Genomic DNA, 16,011 nt, shown 5'->3' with positions numbered 1-16,011 from the left:
TTCAGAATTTTTCAAATTATGGTACTCCCTCCGTCCGCCATTAGGAGTCCCGGTCCCTTTTGAGAATAGTCTTCTCAACACTATTCTCCCTCTAACTTTGTCATTTCTTCACTTTAACTATTTATTATCATTTTTACAAAATAAGTACGCAAAAGTGACCGGGACTTCTAATGGCGGAACGGAGGGAGTAAGATTTTTCTTTTATTATCTTATTGTACCTAACTAGCTTATGCATTCGTCAATCGTCACATATATATATATCAAAGAAATAACATCCATCCTTGACTGGTCATCTCATGTTGGCAAATCAATGGCCAACTTAGCTATCCTGATAAATCGAGCATATTTAAATTAGTTAATTTGTAAGCTATATCCCAATATGACTAAATTGATTAATTGATTGTGTTTGATTATTTTTGCAGTGCTTGTAAAATTTGAAAAGGAAAAAAAAAATCATAGGTAAAATTGATATATCGAGAAGTTCATATTATGAGACTATATTTTACATGTAACATATGACAAAAAAAAATAAAAAATAAATCATGGTAATTTGATTTACTATGGAAACGAAGGTCCTTTTCTACAAACAAAATTAGGCAGGTGTATAAGGATTATATCAACCAACACCTCACGTGGCATTGTTTCAACTGAATAACAAGCTGGCGTTTCTTCACTTTGCCTTTAAATAATTTATAAGTTCACGTGTATACATATTGGTCAATATATAACACATTGATACTTGTACCCAAATTAAAGAATATATACAATTAATATTATTATTTTGATCTTGAAAATTATTTAATCATTCACAAGAAGAATGACTGTGATAAAATAAGTAGCATATTAATATTTTATAATTTGAGGGGGAAAAAACAAAAACAGATTTTATTGCTAAATAGAGAGGATAAATGCAGTGATAAATGGTAGCATGTGTAAATGTTGGAGAAAATAACACGTGTACAACTGTAACGTGGTGGCAGTTGGGCCTCACGGCAAATCCGTTTCCGGCAGTTGGAATGGGCTGTCTTAATTTTTTTTTCTTTATGTTTTAATGACTTCTAGGCTTCCACGTGGCCTTCTTTCATTATAACTCCTCTCCACAGAGGAACCTCACATTACATGTAAGTGTTACTACTAAACACTGAAAACAGTCACTGAAATTTATTTTATAATAATTATTACAATAATTATTTAAGAAAATTAAATTCTTGGTATTCTAGGGTCATGTTCTATTGCTTATACCATTACAATCCAAAATCAACACCAAATCTCCCACCTTAGATTTTAAAATGAGTGGATAAGATTAAATCTTACGAATTTCAATAAATAGTAGACAAAATATCAACAAAATGTAAGATCGTCATTTTGTTATCATATCATAATTTTTGTGTTTATTTTATATTAACATAGTGTATTACAAATATCAACACAATGACATGAGTATTTCAACACAAGTACACGAAAATATCAATCCAGATTTATTGAAATTTTACATGCATTATATTGAGATTTTTATATGCATTATATTGAGATTTCGTCAAATCATCAATATATACGAAAACTGAAATAAAAATCATCAAATTTCATCATCCTATCATAATTTTCGTGTTTTTTTATATTAACATAATGTATTACAAATATCAACATAATGACATGAGTATTTCAACATAAGTACACGAAAATATCAACCCAGTTTTATTGAGATTTCACATGCATTATATTGAGATTTTGCATTCATTATATTGAGATTTTATATGCATTATGTTGAGATTTCGTCAAATAATCAACATATACGAAAACTGAAATAAAAATCATCAAATTTCATCATCCGAACATCGTCGGAACATATGCAATTGATCTCGTTAGAATCCTTATAAAATTACCTTTAATTTGATATATTTTTTGCGAAAAAAATAATTTAAATTGAGATAGTTACGTAAATTTAAAATTTTAGGATAATTTTAATAAGAGGGGATTGGCATTAATGCCCTTTAATTTTATTTAATAATTATTTAAATTTAAAATATAATATACTTGACATTATATCAACTACTAGATTTATAATCTAATGATTAAAAATTCATCTTAATTTTGGATTATTAATTAGTTAGCCATTAATCACCTCCCTTGCCGGAGATATTCTTGCAGTTTTAGATTTGTAGACTCTGAAAGAAAATTAAATTTATAACTTCTTCCGGAGACCAAAACTAAGAAAGATATATACATATAAAAAATCTCTTTATAAGAGATTTATGTATGTAAGATGCAAATATACACGTGTATTATTCCTTTACCTGGAGTACTTGCTTCCTACTGTATCTTTATATTCTAATACTACTTCTTCAGAAAATTATAGTGATTGTAGACATCGGTTTTTCTATATTCTTGAATACATATTTTACTTTCTTCATCCATAATTGATAATTTCAAGGCCTATTTTCAATCGACACAAAAAAATTTTAAAAATGTGAAGGAAAGTATGTGGAAAATATTATTAATAAATCATATGAGTACATTAATTTAGTATAAGCCCACTTATCCAAATGGAATTTTTATAATGAAACATGAGTGTAAAATAATTGTGTGAAAATAGGCCCAATTATCAAAATGGGAGAAAAAGCAAGTGATATTTTAAACATAGACATATTAACAAAATAGAATATTATGATACCTATTTTTTTATGTTTTTATTTTTGAAAACAGAAAAGAAATACTCATATTCAACTAAATTAGTTGCACGACACATCAAAGTATAAACTAAATATACTTCATCCATCTCCAAAAGAGTACGAACTATTTCATTTTTTGTCCGTTCCTAAAGAGTATGAACTTTCTAATTTTGAAAAATTCAAACAACATACTACCCCTACACATCATTTTATTTACAACTTATACCATTACCATTAACACTTATACAATTATAATAATATGGACCATACTCCATACTCTCCACTTACATTATTTTCATTACCCTTTCTCTCTTCTCTTACTTTTCCCCTTATTTATTAAAACTCATGCCGAACCCAAAGTTCATACTCTTTGGGCACGGAGGGAGTATTAGTTTATTATTAGTTCTATTAAACTAGTATACCTTGTATCCACCAAAGAAATCTGAATTAAGTCTTTACTATAATTTAAATCAAAGGACATAATAGCATGCCTAGTAGTACAAGGATTGTAAATAGAGATGCTTAACCAATTGAGGGGATTGACCAAACCTCGGTGAGACACTACCACCCTCTTAAGTTCCTCAGATTTTGGAAATGTGCCCACCGTGATCTGTCAAATCAAGATTCCGGGATCTTCATCACACTACAAACATCAAAACAAACAGCAAGGAGAGCACATGTACAAAGATTGCAACGGTGTGGATGCAGTGCAGAAGCAGACACTAATGCAGGCACCTATGAACTCCATGTCTATAGACAGAGCAGAGACGAGAGCTAACAGGTCTAGCAAAAGGACTGAATTTATAACATTACCCAGACATCATCATCTGATGTTCATAACAAGGTGACTGAAGTCTAATTCATTTCCTTATGCAACAGTACATGAATCTAACCCAACATATATCAAGCAAGTCTAGGTCTGTGACTCAGTGTTTATATTTGACTTCTAATTGGGCCTTGACAGTTGATAGTGTGAACATGACAGCCCTATTATGGTCCTAAATTCCCAATAAGAAGAATAAGGAAGTAACTAACAAAAGTAATAGAACAGCAGTAATAATCAAGATAAGGATGATATAAATAAATTATAATTTCATAACAAATATTTGTTCTTCAATCGTAACAAGTTCAGCACCAATATCGGATACTAAAATAAGGGTAGCACCATAGCTCTTCATTTGAAATGTCTGTAATATTCATTGAGACTAATTCCAATAAGCTTAAATGCTCAATCACTCTTACCCTCCTGAGAACCGATCTCTTGAAGGTAATGTTCTGCATCCAAAGCTGCCATGCACCCTGCATAATGTAGATAATGATATCAGTTTAGATTCCTTGAGAAAATATAAGCTCTAGTATATGTTCATCAGATTAGGAGCCACTACAGATGATAATGAAATAATGAATCAAAAAGGACTAAAACAGTGGTTGCAGCAAACAAAGCAGTGAATGGAATTCCTGAATTAAGTGTCAGATAGGATAGATGCATAACATATTAGTTTGTGAAATCTTAAAACATTGTTAATGGCTCTTACAGAAAAGTTGCAAATAAATATGTGGTGAAAGTTTGTTCCTGGGGATAACTTCCCACTTACTAGTATTCCCTATATGTCTAAAGACTCCTTTCTGAAGGAGGCTAGAAAACGTCATAATTTTTAGCTAGGACAAGGAGATCGCTTAGAACACTAAAATAACCTGACAAGTGAACTACAAAGACCAAGAAACATATTGTATTTCCTTAATCCTTGTGCCAAATGACACATGACATGCTTTTCTTGACAGTTGACGGTGTCTTGGTCTGACTGATCTGATGAAGTAATGAGGTTAGGACATATAGAGCTTAGTAAGGATCACTCTGTATTCAGGGCAATCTTTTGAGGATGATCAACTATTTTCCCAGGATAAATGCAGATTATTCATTTCTATAGGGAAGGTTGAATGGTTGATAACTTGCATACAAAAGAAATTAGTTCAATCAAGTGAACTGCAGATTCAGATTTAGGGATAGGAATGGAAAGTGTGGGTTTAAGAAGTATAATATTAAGGAAAGAATTCAGACTGCAGACGATATTTGAGGATATAAGAGAAATATCCTGTACTATGTCTTGTAAAATAAACAGGATACAAATACAATAAATGAAATTTACACAGAATCTAATATTGGTCCTAACTGCCACTAAGAAAAGTGCTTTCTCCTTCACTGGAAAGGGTGAAGAAAGACCGGTTCAAACAATTCCAAATATTAGTGTTAGTTGACTGAAAATGCCTTGCATTTCCTTTGGTTACAGTTGGTAACTTTGGAAGGTGACTAATCTCTTTGTTACATCATTCCACATAGAGATTCCGGGCATATTATATACTAATACACACTAACAAGTATCTTACAAATACAACACCATGAAAAATATACCCTATAAACAAAAAATGATTCAAGAGAAGATTACTGGTCTCACTTAGAGAAAATTTCAAACACATAACATGACTCAAGCAAAAATTAATTTGGTCACACTTGTGGATATATCATCTGTTTTTGTTGAGCAGTCATTACTGATTTAACCCTATCTCAATTGCCAATTTACACATACCTATGTCTTGAAATAAAGCTACGTCATTTACTAATGTTGTTTTGACAAGCTTCTAAATCTTTTCACTAAATTCTATGTTAATTCTTTGCCTATTCGACAATATAGAACTCTGAAATTGGAGTAATCTTAGAGTTACCAGTGTGAAATAAGTTAATAATCTAGGTAACAAAGTGTTCCAAATTTCCAATGTACTGATATTCATAACATAGCAACATGATGATATTAGAGGTATAAACCTCATTAATATCCTACTCTACATTATAATGAAGCATTTTCATCGTGCAAGCTTAACTTTTTTAGGTGAGTTTTAGTAACTTAGTAAAACCTTTTCAAGTCATATAAAGAGAGATGAGCCATGAAAACAAGTAACCTGTGCTAGTATACTCCAAATTACTTGTACTCTACACCAAACAATAGATATCAAGCAACTTTGTTCTCTCAAAAAATCTTTTCATCAACCTCAACCTTACTTGGGAATTAAGAAACTGAATACACTCAAGCAATGATGCCTAATGGATTCTAAAAGTCATAGGCTCAAAACTATTCTTTTCTTTTCATTGCAATTCCACATAATTGGCAAGGCATAATTGTAGGTGCGGAATCAACACATAGAACTATATCACATCCTAAATATTCAAGATCATCCATGTTTTCTTAAGAAACTAAACTAATCATGTTTAGATACTAACACTAGGAGGGCTGTAACAGGATACTATGTAAAGAAGAGGAATCCCTATGTTTAACTTCAATTTGATCCTTTCATATCAGCAATTGCGGAACCTAATCTTTGTTTCACAATAGCGCCTTATACTATACATTTCTTAACTTCCATATACCAAAATAAAAGCACATACTGGTGAAACATCATGGAAGCTACATCATGAGCTGAATTCTTTTCTTAATGAGTTTCACCAAAATAGTAATCCATCATCCAAAAGGCATCAACTTTTTCTATGTTGAATCATAAATATATCTTTTTTATTCTGCAATAGTTATGACGGCGATTTCTGGTTTAAACAATGTGAAAGTCAGCAAACACCAAAAAAAGTTTCAAGTATCAAAATCAATACAAAAGACAGTAAAGAGTAAATTAAATTCAGCAGAGAACAGTTTTCTTATAGAATACTTACCGCTACCAGCAGCAGTAATAGCTTGCCGGTATTTCTTATCCTGAACATCACCAGAAGCAAAGACACCCTTCACACTGGTATATGTGGTGCCGGGCTTCGTGACCACATATCCATCCGAATCCAATTCCAGCTGCCCATCCAGAAACTTGGTTGCAGGTTCATGCCCAATTGCGAAAAACAAACCAGAAACAGCCAAATCTGAAACCTCCCCGCTCTGCACATTCTTAACCTTCAATCCCCCCAAAGTTCTCTCCCCATACGCCTCAGTCACTGTCGAATTCCACAGCACTTCAATCTTCGGATTCGTCTGTGCTCTGTTCTGCATAATCTTCGAAGCACGAAACTCATTCCTCCGATGAATAATGTACACTTTAGAGCCATACTTAGTTAAAAAGTTAGCTTCCTCCATGGCAGAATCACCACCACCAATAACTGCAAGTGGCTTATTGCGGAAAATAGGCGCCGCGCCGTCGCACACGGCACAAGCAGAAATCCCCCGGTTCCAAAAGGTTTCGGAGCCGGGGAAATTGAGGCGTTTCGCAACAGCACCAGTTGCTACAATCACAGAATCGGCAACAACAGTCCTAGAATCGCTAAAAATCTTAAACGGAAAGCCGGAGAAGTCAACCTTGGAGACAGTCTCGGTGAAGATCTGCGTGCCGAATTTGACAGACTGCGCGCGGCACTTGTCCATGAGATCTATCCCGCCAATTCCTTCGGGGAAGCCGGGGAAATTCTCGACCTCGGAGGTGGTGGTGAGCTGGCCGCCGGGGGCTATGTCGTTGGCCATCCAGCCCTCGAAGAGGATGGGCTTGAGCTCGGCGCGAGCGGCGTAGATCGCGGCGGTGTGGGCGGCGGGGCCGCTGCCGATGATGCAAACGCGTGTTTTGAGGGTCTGGAGGTCGGATTCCATGGCTGAGAACTTGGGGGAAGCCGGTGCGGCGGAGGCGGCGGCTGTGGTGGTGGTGGAGAGGGCGGCGACACCGATAAAGCTGCGGGCTTTCTTGAGAGTGGTGAGGAATTTGGAGAAACAGTTGTAGGTCATCAAGCTTTCAGAATTGGGATTTCAATTGAAATTGAGCGGGTGGACCATTCAAGGTTTCGACTTTCGATTTAGGGTTTTGCTTTTTTCATATTTAAATGATTCTTTTATGGTTTTGGACTTGCTGGGGTTGTTTATTGTTTTGCTTTTTTTTATCAAGACTCCTACAGAGTAAAGGCCAAAATTGGTTCTAAACATATGATCATTTTACTTTTTTGTTCGTAAATATTATCTTTTGAATTTTTGGTCCTGTACATATGAAAATTTTATCATTTTGATCTTCCATCAATATTTCCGTTAAAAACTAACGGTCAACAGGTTTAATCCCTATTTTGACCAAATTAAACTTTTAATTCTAATTTTTTACTCCCTAATTAATTCTTTAATTATTTTTACAAATATTCTCCATAGCCTTTAGTTCAAAACAAAACAGAGCAAGATAAAGGGATTCTTGATGAATTTCCCACTTACATAAACCAATAATTGGTGGCAGATTTGCTAGCTTAGCATAACTTATCCCCTGTATTTCCCAAAAACAAATCCCTAATCAAAATTCTATAAATTGAAATCAAGAAAACTCAAATTTGCATGAAAAAATCGATCTTGGACGAGAATATTCAATTTTTGGGAAGAAATTGAATTCTTAAAATTAGGGCACCTGGGAAATGGCGAGTTGGCAGTGGTGACGCCGAAAACAACGTCGGATTTGAAGAGCTGGAAGGTGTAATTGGGGGCCCAATCGAAAATTGGGAAGAAGAATTGCAGCGCCAAAATCAGTTTCTGAAACCACGACTGATCCTTGAACTTGTGGAGCGGGTCGTCGGGGAAGAATATCTCGGAGAGGCGGTGGCGGAGCTTCTGAGAGGTGGTTCTCGGCGGCGGTGGTTGTTCGACCTGGCGGTGATCGACCTAGCGTCGCCGGAGTCGCGGCCGGAGGCGTCGAAGAAGCTGGAGTAGATCTGGGGTGGTGATGATGGGTTTAGAATATTTACAAAAATAATTAAGGAATTAATTAGGGAGTAAAAAATCAGAATTAAAAGTTTAATTTGGTCAAAATAGGGATTAAACTTGTTGACCGTTAGTTTTTAACGGAAATGTTGACGGAGGACCAAAATGATCAAATTTTCATATGTGCAGGACCAAAAAATCCAAAAGATAATGTTTAGGACCAAAAACGTAAAATGGTCATATGTTCAGGACCAATTTTGACCTTTACTCATTAAAATTAGAAAAATGTGGGATTGTATATTGCCCTTTTTCAAACACGAATTTTTATTATTTTATTTAGGATAAACTGCCTTTAAAATCGTCAACTTTCATAAAAGGCTGAATTTCCCGTGAACTTTAAAAGTTGCACGAAAAATCACAAACTTTGCTCCCGTGTGCAAATTTCCCGAGTCGGGTATTCCGACTAAGTAGAGTGCTGACGCGTGTAACTGTCTGACGTGGATGATGTTGTGGACGCTAATGTGTACAATGACTTGGATTTAAATTTTATATTTTTAAAATCTGATTTTAAAAGGCAAAACCCCCAAAATTGAACTTAAACACATCTAACCCTAACATCAAATTAAACATCAAACATACGCTTTCTTCTGCACAGCGCGACGACGCGACCTCTTCCCCGCAACGACGGTGACGGCAACGGCGACCGCAACATCCGATGGCGCTGGCGACTCTGTAAGTTCTACACTCCGTAACCTCCGCTGCTTAATTTTTTGTTGATTTTGAGTAGGATGAATTTTGGTTTCATTAATTGTCTGGATGGTGATTTTCAGATGGTAATGTTCGATTTAGTTCGGATGGTGATGTTCTCCAGTGATGTTCTCTCGATGCAGATCAGCACGATTTTTCAGAGAGATCAACGCGATTTTTCTCGCTTGATGAAGATAGAAATTGTAAAAAAATTTCCTCCAGAAACATACGTAATGAAATATGAGGTTTTTTAATAATTTTTTTTTAGCATAACACAAAACGACGTAGTTTTGTGTTCCAGCTGCCTAGTCACGCTTCCGGTTCCCACAGAAGATAAGTTAATGTCGGAAAATTTCAGAATCGGGTACTCGGGAAATTTGCACAACCCGGCAAAGTTTGTGATTTTTCGTGCAACTTTTAAAGTTCATGAGAAATTCCAGCATTTTATGAAAGTTGACGATTTTAGAAGCAGTTTACCCTTTTATTTATTTACAATTTTTTCTCAAGTTGGAACACTCATTAAACATTGTTGCAGCATACCACCAACCATTACTAAACTCGATCAAACTTATAACCATGGTTATTTAGCACTCTAATCAGTGGTAGGGACCAAATAAGTGGCTAAGACGAAATATATGGTAAATCGGCTGAGATCTGTTAAGTGTGCTTAAAATGACTTCTAATATATTCATGTTCGGATTGGACATTTTATCATTTGGTTGTGACTTGTGGGATTTAATTAGTGACTTTATCATTTTCACTAATCAATATCCCATAATGTACATACTTGAATTTAATAAAAGAATTAAACTCTATAAATCTCCACAAATCACAAGATTTTCTTGCTTTTATCAACCGAAAAAATGGATACGGGTGGTTGGTTTGGCCAACTGGAAACTCCATTGTAAATTAAGGGGTTATTATGCAACTTCATCTCTTTTCAAGGTTCTCATGAAATGTATCGGGCAAATTTTGTACTGTGAATAACAGTGACAGATTTTTTTTGTGCTATCTTGTGCTATTTAGAAAAAACACAAGTAAAACTGATTTTTTTTTTCTAACAAAAAAAGTTGCACTATTAATAGGTGTGCTAGCTGAAATAATTGAATTGTTTTAATTACTTAATTACATTAATAGGCGTGCTACCTGAAATAATTGAATTGTTTTAATTACTTCAATTATATTAATAGGTGTGCTAGCTGAAATAATTGAAATGTTTTAATTACTTAAATCATATTAATAGGTGTGCTAGCTGAATTATTTGAATTGGTTGAATTACTTAATTAAATATAGTATACGTAGAATTGGTCGACCATCAAAGCCACGTCGACACAGCATCAGAGGCAAAATAGCCAGCTATGCTCCCATCACCACCGGCGGCGGCGGCTCCTCCTCCTCCTCCTCTACCGCCGCAGTCCTCCGACGAGGACTTCTTTTCCGCCGCCTCAACCTCCACTTCCTCCGATTCCAAGCCACGCTCCCCACCCCAAACCCTCCCTCAGATCCCCATCGTATGGCCCGAAGACGGCGCTCTCACCGCCTCCTGGGTCTCCGACCTCATGCACGCCTTCGAATGGGCCTCCAAAGCTCTTCCGCCCTCGGAGCTCCCCTCCGTCCTCCCCGTCGCAGCCTTCGACAAGCTCGTGCTCACCGCATCTAAGATTTTGCACAAGGAGCCCAATTGCGTCAGGATCGACGAGAATTCCGATCTCAATTCGGACTGCCGTGTCGTGGTGGTGGGGGACGTTCACGGTCAGCTGCATGATGTGCTTTTTCTGCTCAGAGATGCCGGATTTCCTGCCGATGATCGCTTTTTCGTGTTCAATGGGGATTATGTGGACAGAGGTGCTTGGGGGCTCGAAGTTTTTCTGATTCTACTGGCCTGGAAGGTTAGGGTTGCGTTTTGTTTTCTGCTATGTTAGTGATGTCTCTAGCTAAATTTGTGATTTTCTGTGATGCGTGAGGAAATCAAGTGTTAAGTGGTGATTGGTCTTTCTAGTTCATATTCGTTCTAGAGTTTAATCTTGTTAGCTTTGGTGCCAGTGCTTGAATTATCATTTAGTCTTTCATGCCTTGTTCAGCAATTAATTACTTGATCTTCATAACTGAGACTGAAGAGTTCACTTCTGTGGTAAGATAGATATTGCTGCTCGTCTCACTTTAAATGTTAGTTTTGCCTGGAACCATTTGTATCATATGTCTGCTGTGTTTAGACTATTATGTATTTGACTAGTTAGTCTCCCGAGGTGGCGAGCGGTTCGTTGTAATAAAGAGTATGAAATAAGCTAGTATATGAGATTTGTCTAAGATTTAATCAGTATTGAATTTTATGCATATACCTTTTTTGATAAGCTTTTTCCCTTTGTAAATAGGGCACACTAGATTCTAGTATCTAATTTAGATGCCACTTGACTGAATGTAAAAGGAAAATAATGAATAGGATGATTAAGAAGACGATAGTTTGGTTATTGGAATGTGATCCAATGCATATATTTTGGCTACATCACGTTCAGCCTATTTTTGTTTCTGTTAATAGAGAGTCGGTGTGTGAAAGGCTCATGAAATTCTGGACTTTGCTTACTTGTTACTTGTAGTTACTATAGCTTTCACAAAAGAGGATTCTAGTCATAGAAAAAGCTTGGTTGCTCAATTATAATAAGTTAAAGCTACTACTGTAATTTGAGATTATAATGGGGTTCACATACTTTGTAGGTTCTTATGCCTCACAGGGTATTTTTGCTTCGTGGAAATCATGAATCTAAGTATTGCACTTCTGTTTATGGATTTGAAAAGGAAGTGTTAGCTAAATATGGTGATAATGGAAAGCATGTCTACAGAAAGTGTTTGGGATGTTTCGAAGGACTCCCCCTTGCTTCAATCATAGCTGGGCAAGTTTACACGGCACATGGAGGGCTTTTCCGTGGTACGATTGCCACTCCATCAAAAAGGTCTAAAAAGAAGAATCGTAAGGTTGTTCACAACCCTAAAGTGGATTCTTTAATTCTCGGTTCCTTTGAGGAGTTAGCAAAAGCTCGAAGATCTGTCCTTGATCCTCCCTGGGAAGGTCAGAACTTGATTCCTGGCGACATCCTATGGTCAGATCCATCAATGACTCCTGGTCTTTCCCCAAATACTGAGAGAGGAATTGGCCTCTTGTATGGTCCGGATTGTACTGAAGAATTTTTGAAGAAGTTCAATTTAAAGGTATTCAACTTCACTACTGTTCATATGAGAATTAATTTTTATTGGTTGGTCTATATCAAATTGGGCAACTTGTAATTTTTGAACATGTATCTGACATATGAATCTTTACCACACGAGAGATATATAACTGCATAATTCATATACATGTTGGTGAAATGGAAAGCATGCTGACCCCTAATCCCTTCATTAGACTGACTTTGTTGGAATGTCCTAATGCAACTGAATTGAAGTTTTACTTGTAACAGATAATTAATGAACTGAATATAATTTCTCACTATTGCAATCGCTGGGACCATTATAATGGAATATCTGAGAATTAGGAGGACCTGGACTGTGATACGAACTTGCTGAATTTAATTGCTGGGAAATAAAAAATACTAGTACTATGTTTTATTGTAGTATGGACTATTTCTTGTGGAATAACCAAAGTATGACATGAGAACAGGAAAGAAATCTAATCACCCTTTATACCTCATTTGCCCCATGCATTTACAACATCATAAAACCTGGTCAGCAACTCAGGCATGATAAAATATAGGTCTTCTAACCAATATCAGATTCTTGATCTTTGACATTGTTTGCTCAATGCAAACTGCTCCAATATGCAGAGTCTCAACAGCCTGTTTTTCATTTGTGGAGAATATTGAAAATCTCTCCTTGCTGCAGTTATTTTGTCATATGATAGGTTTCAGAAAATTTATTTTCTGTCAAACAAGAACTTATATACCCCGTGGCTTTTTCTTGGAGTAGAACGAGACTATCCTTGATGGCTACATTACATTTTACTATAACCTTAGCCACATTAATTACCATGATATGGATATCTGGGAATGTGATATCCCCTCTTACCTGTGTTTTCTCTTAACAAGAATCGTTATATGTTGGTTTGCATTTGAACCCTAACTCTTACACAGTATGCCGTAGTGTACATTTTTGTATTTAAAGTTTTACTTTTAGGTAAAAGACATATCCTTGCACTTACCTTTTTCTGGAGTTATCTTACTGCAATTAAGTTGGTTGTATGAAGTGCATGGCTCCTTTGTGTAGATTTTATTACTATATACTTGTACATCTCACTCTTCATCTGTGTGAGCTTATCTATGATTCAATTGCGAAATTGATGTGCTCAAGTGCCATTCATTTCCTGCATTTCAGTTAATCATCAGGTCACATGAAGGCCCTGATGCACGGGATAAGCGGCCTGATCTTGGAGGAATGGATGTTGGATATACTATAGATCATATTGTTGAGTCCGGCAAGCTCATCACATTATTCAGCGCCCCAGATTATCCACAATTTCAGGTAGCTTCATGATCTCTGAATTCAGAGCCTAGAAATGGCTTCAAGTTTTAGATGTAACCTAAAAAATTAACAAATTCAACGTAGAAGTTCTGCCACTGCATGGATTCGGTATCTACTAAGCAAGTAGACCAAACATATATGCATGTTCTATTTCTATTTACCTTAGGTACTATGGTATTATAGTTGGTTGGACCATCCACGTTATGGCGTAAAAAACATACTAGAAAGTTAACGATTGAGTCATGCCACATGCCAAGTCTTTTCTAAGGACCCATAAAAAAAATTCAAAATAGTAGGAGTCATCAGACCTTATCTTGTACTATCATTTACACTAATAATTGAATGAGAAATTGGGGTGTTTGATTGAGAATTTAGGAGACTTTCTGATACCAGGAAAATTGGTTTCTGGAATTAAATTGTAAAACTGAAAAATAATGTTCGTTCTAGTTCTAGAATCAGGGATTCAAGTTTGATCATATATATGCCAAATTATGTTTGGAAAAATGTTGCATGAACTATCTATGAGTTAGACCATTAGTATTATTTTTGGAACCATGGCACACAATTTCGGTAGATGTCAAATCATGTTTGTAAAGGTACGACAAATTTGATCCTGGAGCTAGAACTCAGAAGTTCTAAAATGCATTTTACGATTTTCATCTCAATCTTTTGTCTTATTCACAGGCAACAGAAGAGCGTTATAAAAACAAAGGAGCCTATATTGTCTTGGAACCTCCAAACTTCGACACACCAATGTTTCACAGCTTTGAAGCTGTAACCCCAAGACCGAAGGTAAAGTTTCCTATTTGTCAATATTATGAAAATAGGTACTAGTCATATATCATTGCAATAGTTATTATGTTATCATTTTAAGAACCTGTTATCATTTGATTACAATTCTATATACGGAGTATAATTTGGAAACTTGAATAGAAAAGCTTCCATCTGAAATGGAGGATGTCTGCAATCTTCGACTCTTTGTTATGCATGTTATGGTGGAGATATATATTTCATACAGAAAAATGAAAGATTTTCACTGTTCTAATTGTTGGTTTACGATATTGGTAGGTAAATCCTTATTATGATTTCGAAGATGTTATTGATTCTGATGAAGAATTGGACCTGGTATCAATGGTGACGGATTCTGGATTGCAGCAGTCTGCTGCTTGAAAAGGCAATATTACGACTGCAAAATACCGAATGAATTTTTGTGTATGCTCTTTTGCCCGTTTTCTATTAAAGTGTGTATTTATATATTTGTGAAAAGGCAAATATAGATTCCCTACTGGTGAGTATCATAATCTTGTACATTATGATATCATTGCCCTGCTGAATATGAGGGTCTAATGACGTCGCAATTTTTATTTTCCTCCAAATTATTGTGTAGTGAATTTGTTTAGATTGTAACTGATTCAGTGTAAAGAAACTAACACCTCAGTTCCAAATTCATTGTATTTGAGCGTTTAGAGGGGAAATGTGTGTTCAGTTCTGTATATGTTTGAATGGCTATGTTTAACATCGGCTTGATCCAACTGCATAGAATACTTTGAGGTTGGTTAAATCAGTTACTGAAGCATTTTGTTAGCTGATTTAAACCAATTTTTTTTTTTTTTTTTTTTATATTATTATTATTATATATACGCTAGAAGAAGATAGATTTATTTTATTCACTCCCCGATATACAAGATACAAGATGACACAACAATATGAATCAAACCTTGAAACCCCAAGGTTTGTGTTGGAATCTATGCCCGGTCAATGAACTTTGACCAATTATAATTTCAACGAGATATTTAATTTTGTGAAATTAAATAATATAGTGTCGATCTACGTTCGGAGTAGATGACCGTGGTATATTTATTTTCTCAAATCCGATTCCCGGTGAGTGAGAAATAATGGATTAAAGTTGTGCAAAATTGCAAACTTAATGAGCTATGAGAGAAGCTTAGGGAATAATTAAGAGAGTTAATTATCCCACATTGAAAGTTACAACCTTATTAAACTAGTATTTAATAAGAAGGATTATTACATGTAATAATTATAGTGGACTAAAATGAAGTGCATGCTTGCCCTTGTAGCGAACACGCGCGCATACACCCGCCCGCCTCGCGCCGTGTCCTTGTCCTTGGTGGACTTGGACTTGGACTTGGACTGGATCTTGGTCTTTGGGCCTAGTTGCGGGCTTAGCCCAAGTCTAGTGGGTCTAGTTCTTTTTAGACGGTGCGTTGACCCTACGTTAATTTGAGCATAAATAGAGTAGCCATTCTAAACAGTCCCCACACCGCATCGGAAACTAGAATCCACAATCTGCATCCATACACTCTCTCCTAAGCATAGTTCTTCTGTCGAAGCTTTGCCCTCTCCTCCATCGGTTCGCCGGAGCT

The 16,011-nt window shown here is 35.8% G+C and overlaps 2 protein-coding genes across 3 annotated transcripts; one reads left to right on the top strand and one right to left on the bottom strand.

Moving 5' to 3' along the window:
* Positions 1-3,106: 3,106 nt before the first annotated feature.
* LOC125215235 (thioredoxin reductase NTRB) lies at positions 3,107-7,514 on the bottom strand. 2 transcript variants are annotated; one of them, XM_048116597.1, is made up of 3 exons: positions 6,385-7,514; positions 3,912-3,968; positions 3,107-3,312 (listed from the first exon to the last, which is right to left on the bottom strand). In XM_048116597.1, the coding sequence occupies exons 1-3, from the start codon at positions 7,427-7,429 to the stop codon at positions 3,308-3,310; spliced, it is 1,107 nt and encodes a 368-aa protein (XP_047972554.1). In that variant the 5' UTR covers positions 7,430-7,514; the 3' UTR covers positions 3,107-3,307. The 2 variants fall into 2 exon arrangements, with proteins under 2 accessions (XP_047972554.1, XP_047972553.1); XM_048116596.1 differs by having other exon boundaries at positions 3,107-3,279.
* Positions 7,515-10,422: 2,908 nt separating this feature from the next.
* LOC125209541 (serine/threonine-protein phosphatase 7) lies at positions 10,423-15,122 on the top strand. Its single transcript, XM_048109141.1, has 5 exons — positions 10,423-11,010; positions 11,834-12,325; positions 13,481-13,627; positions 14,312-14,419; positions 14,696-15,122. The coding sequence occupies exons 1-5, from the start codon at positions 10,480-10,482 to the stop codon at positions 14,795-14,797; spliced, it is 1,380 nt and encodes a 459-aa protein (XP_047965098.1). The 5' UTR covers positions 10,423-10,479; the 3' UTR covers positions 14,798-15,122.
* The last annotated feature ends 889 nt before the right edge of the window (positions 15,123-16,011 follow it).

Source organism: Salvia hispanica, chromosome 3 (genome assembly GCF_023119035.1).
Source record: "Salvia hispanica cultivar TCC Black 2014 chromosome 3, UniMelb_Shisp_WGS_1.0, whole genome shotgun sequence".
In the NCBI taxonomy this organism is placed as follows: domain Eukaryota; kingdom Viridiplantae; phylum Streptophyta; class Magnoliopsida; order Lamiales; family Lamiaceae; genus Salvia; species Salvia hispanica.
This window is presented reverse-complemented; position numbering and strand designations above follow the sequence as displayed.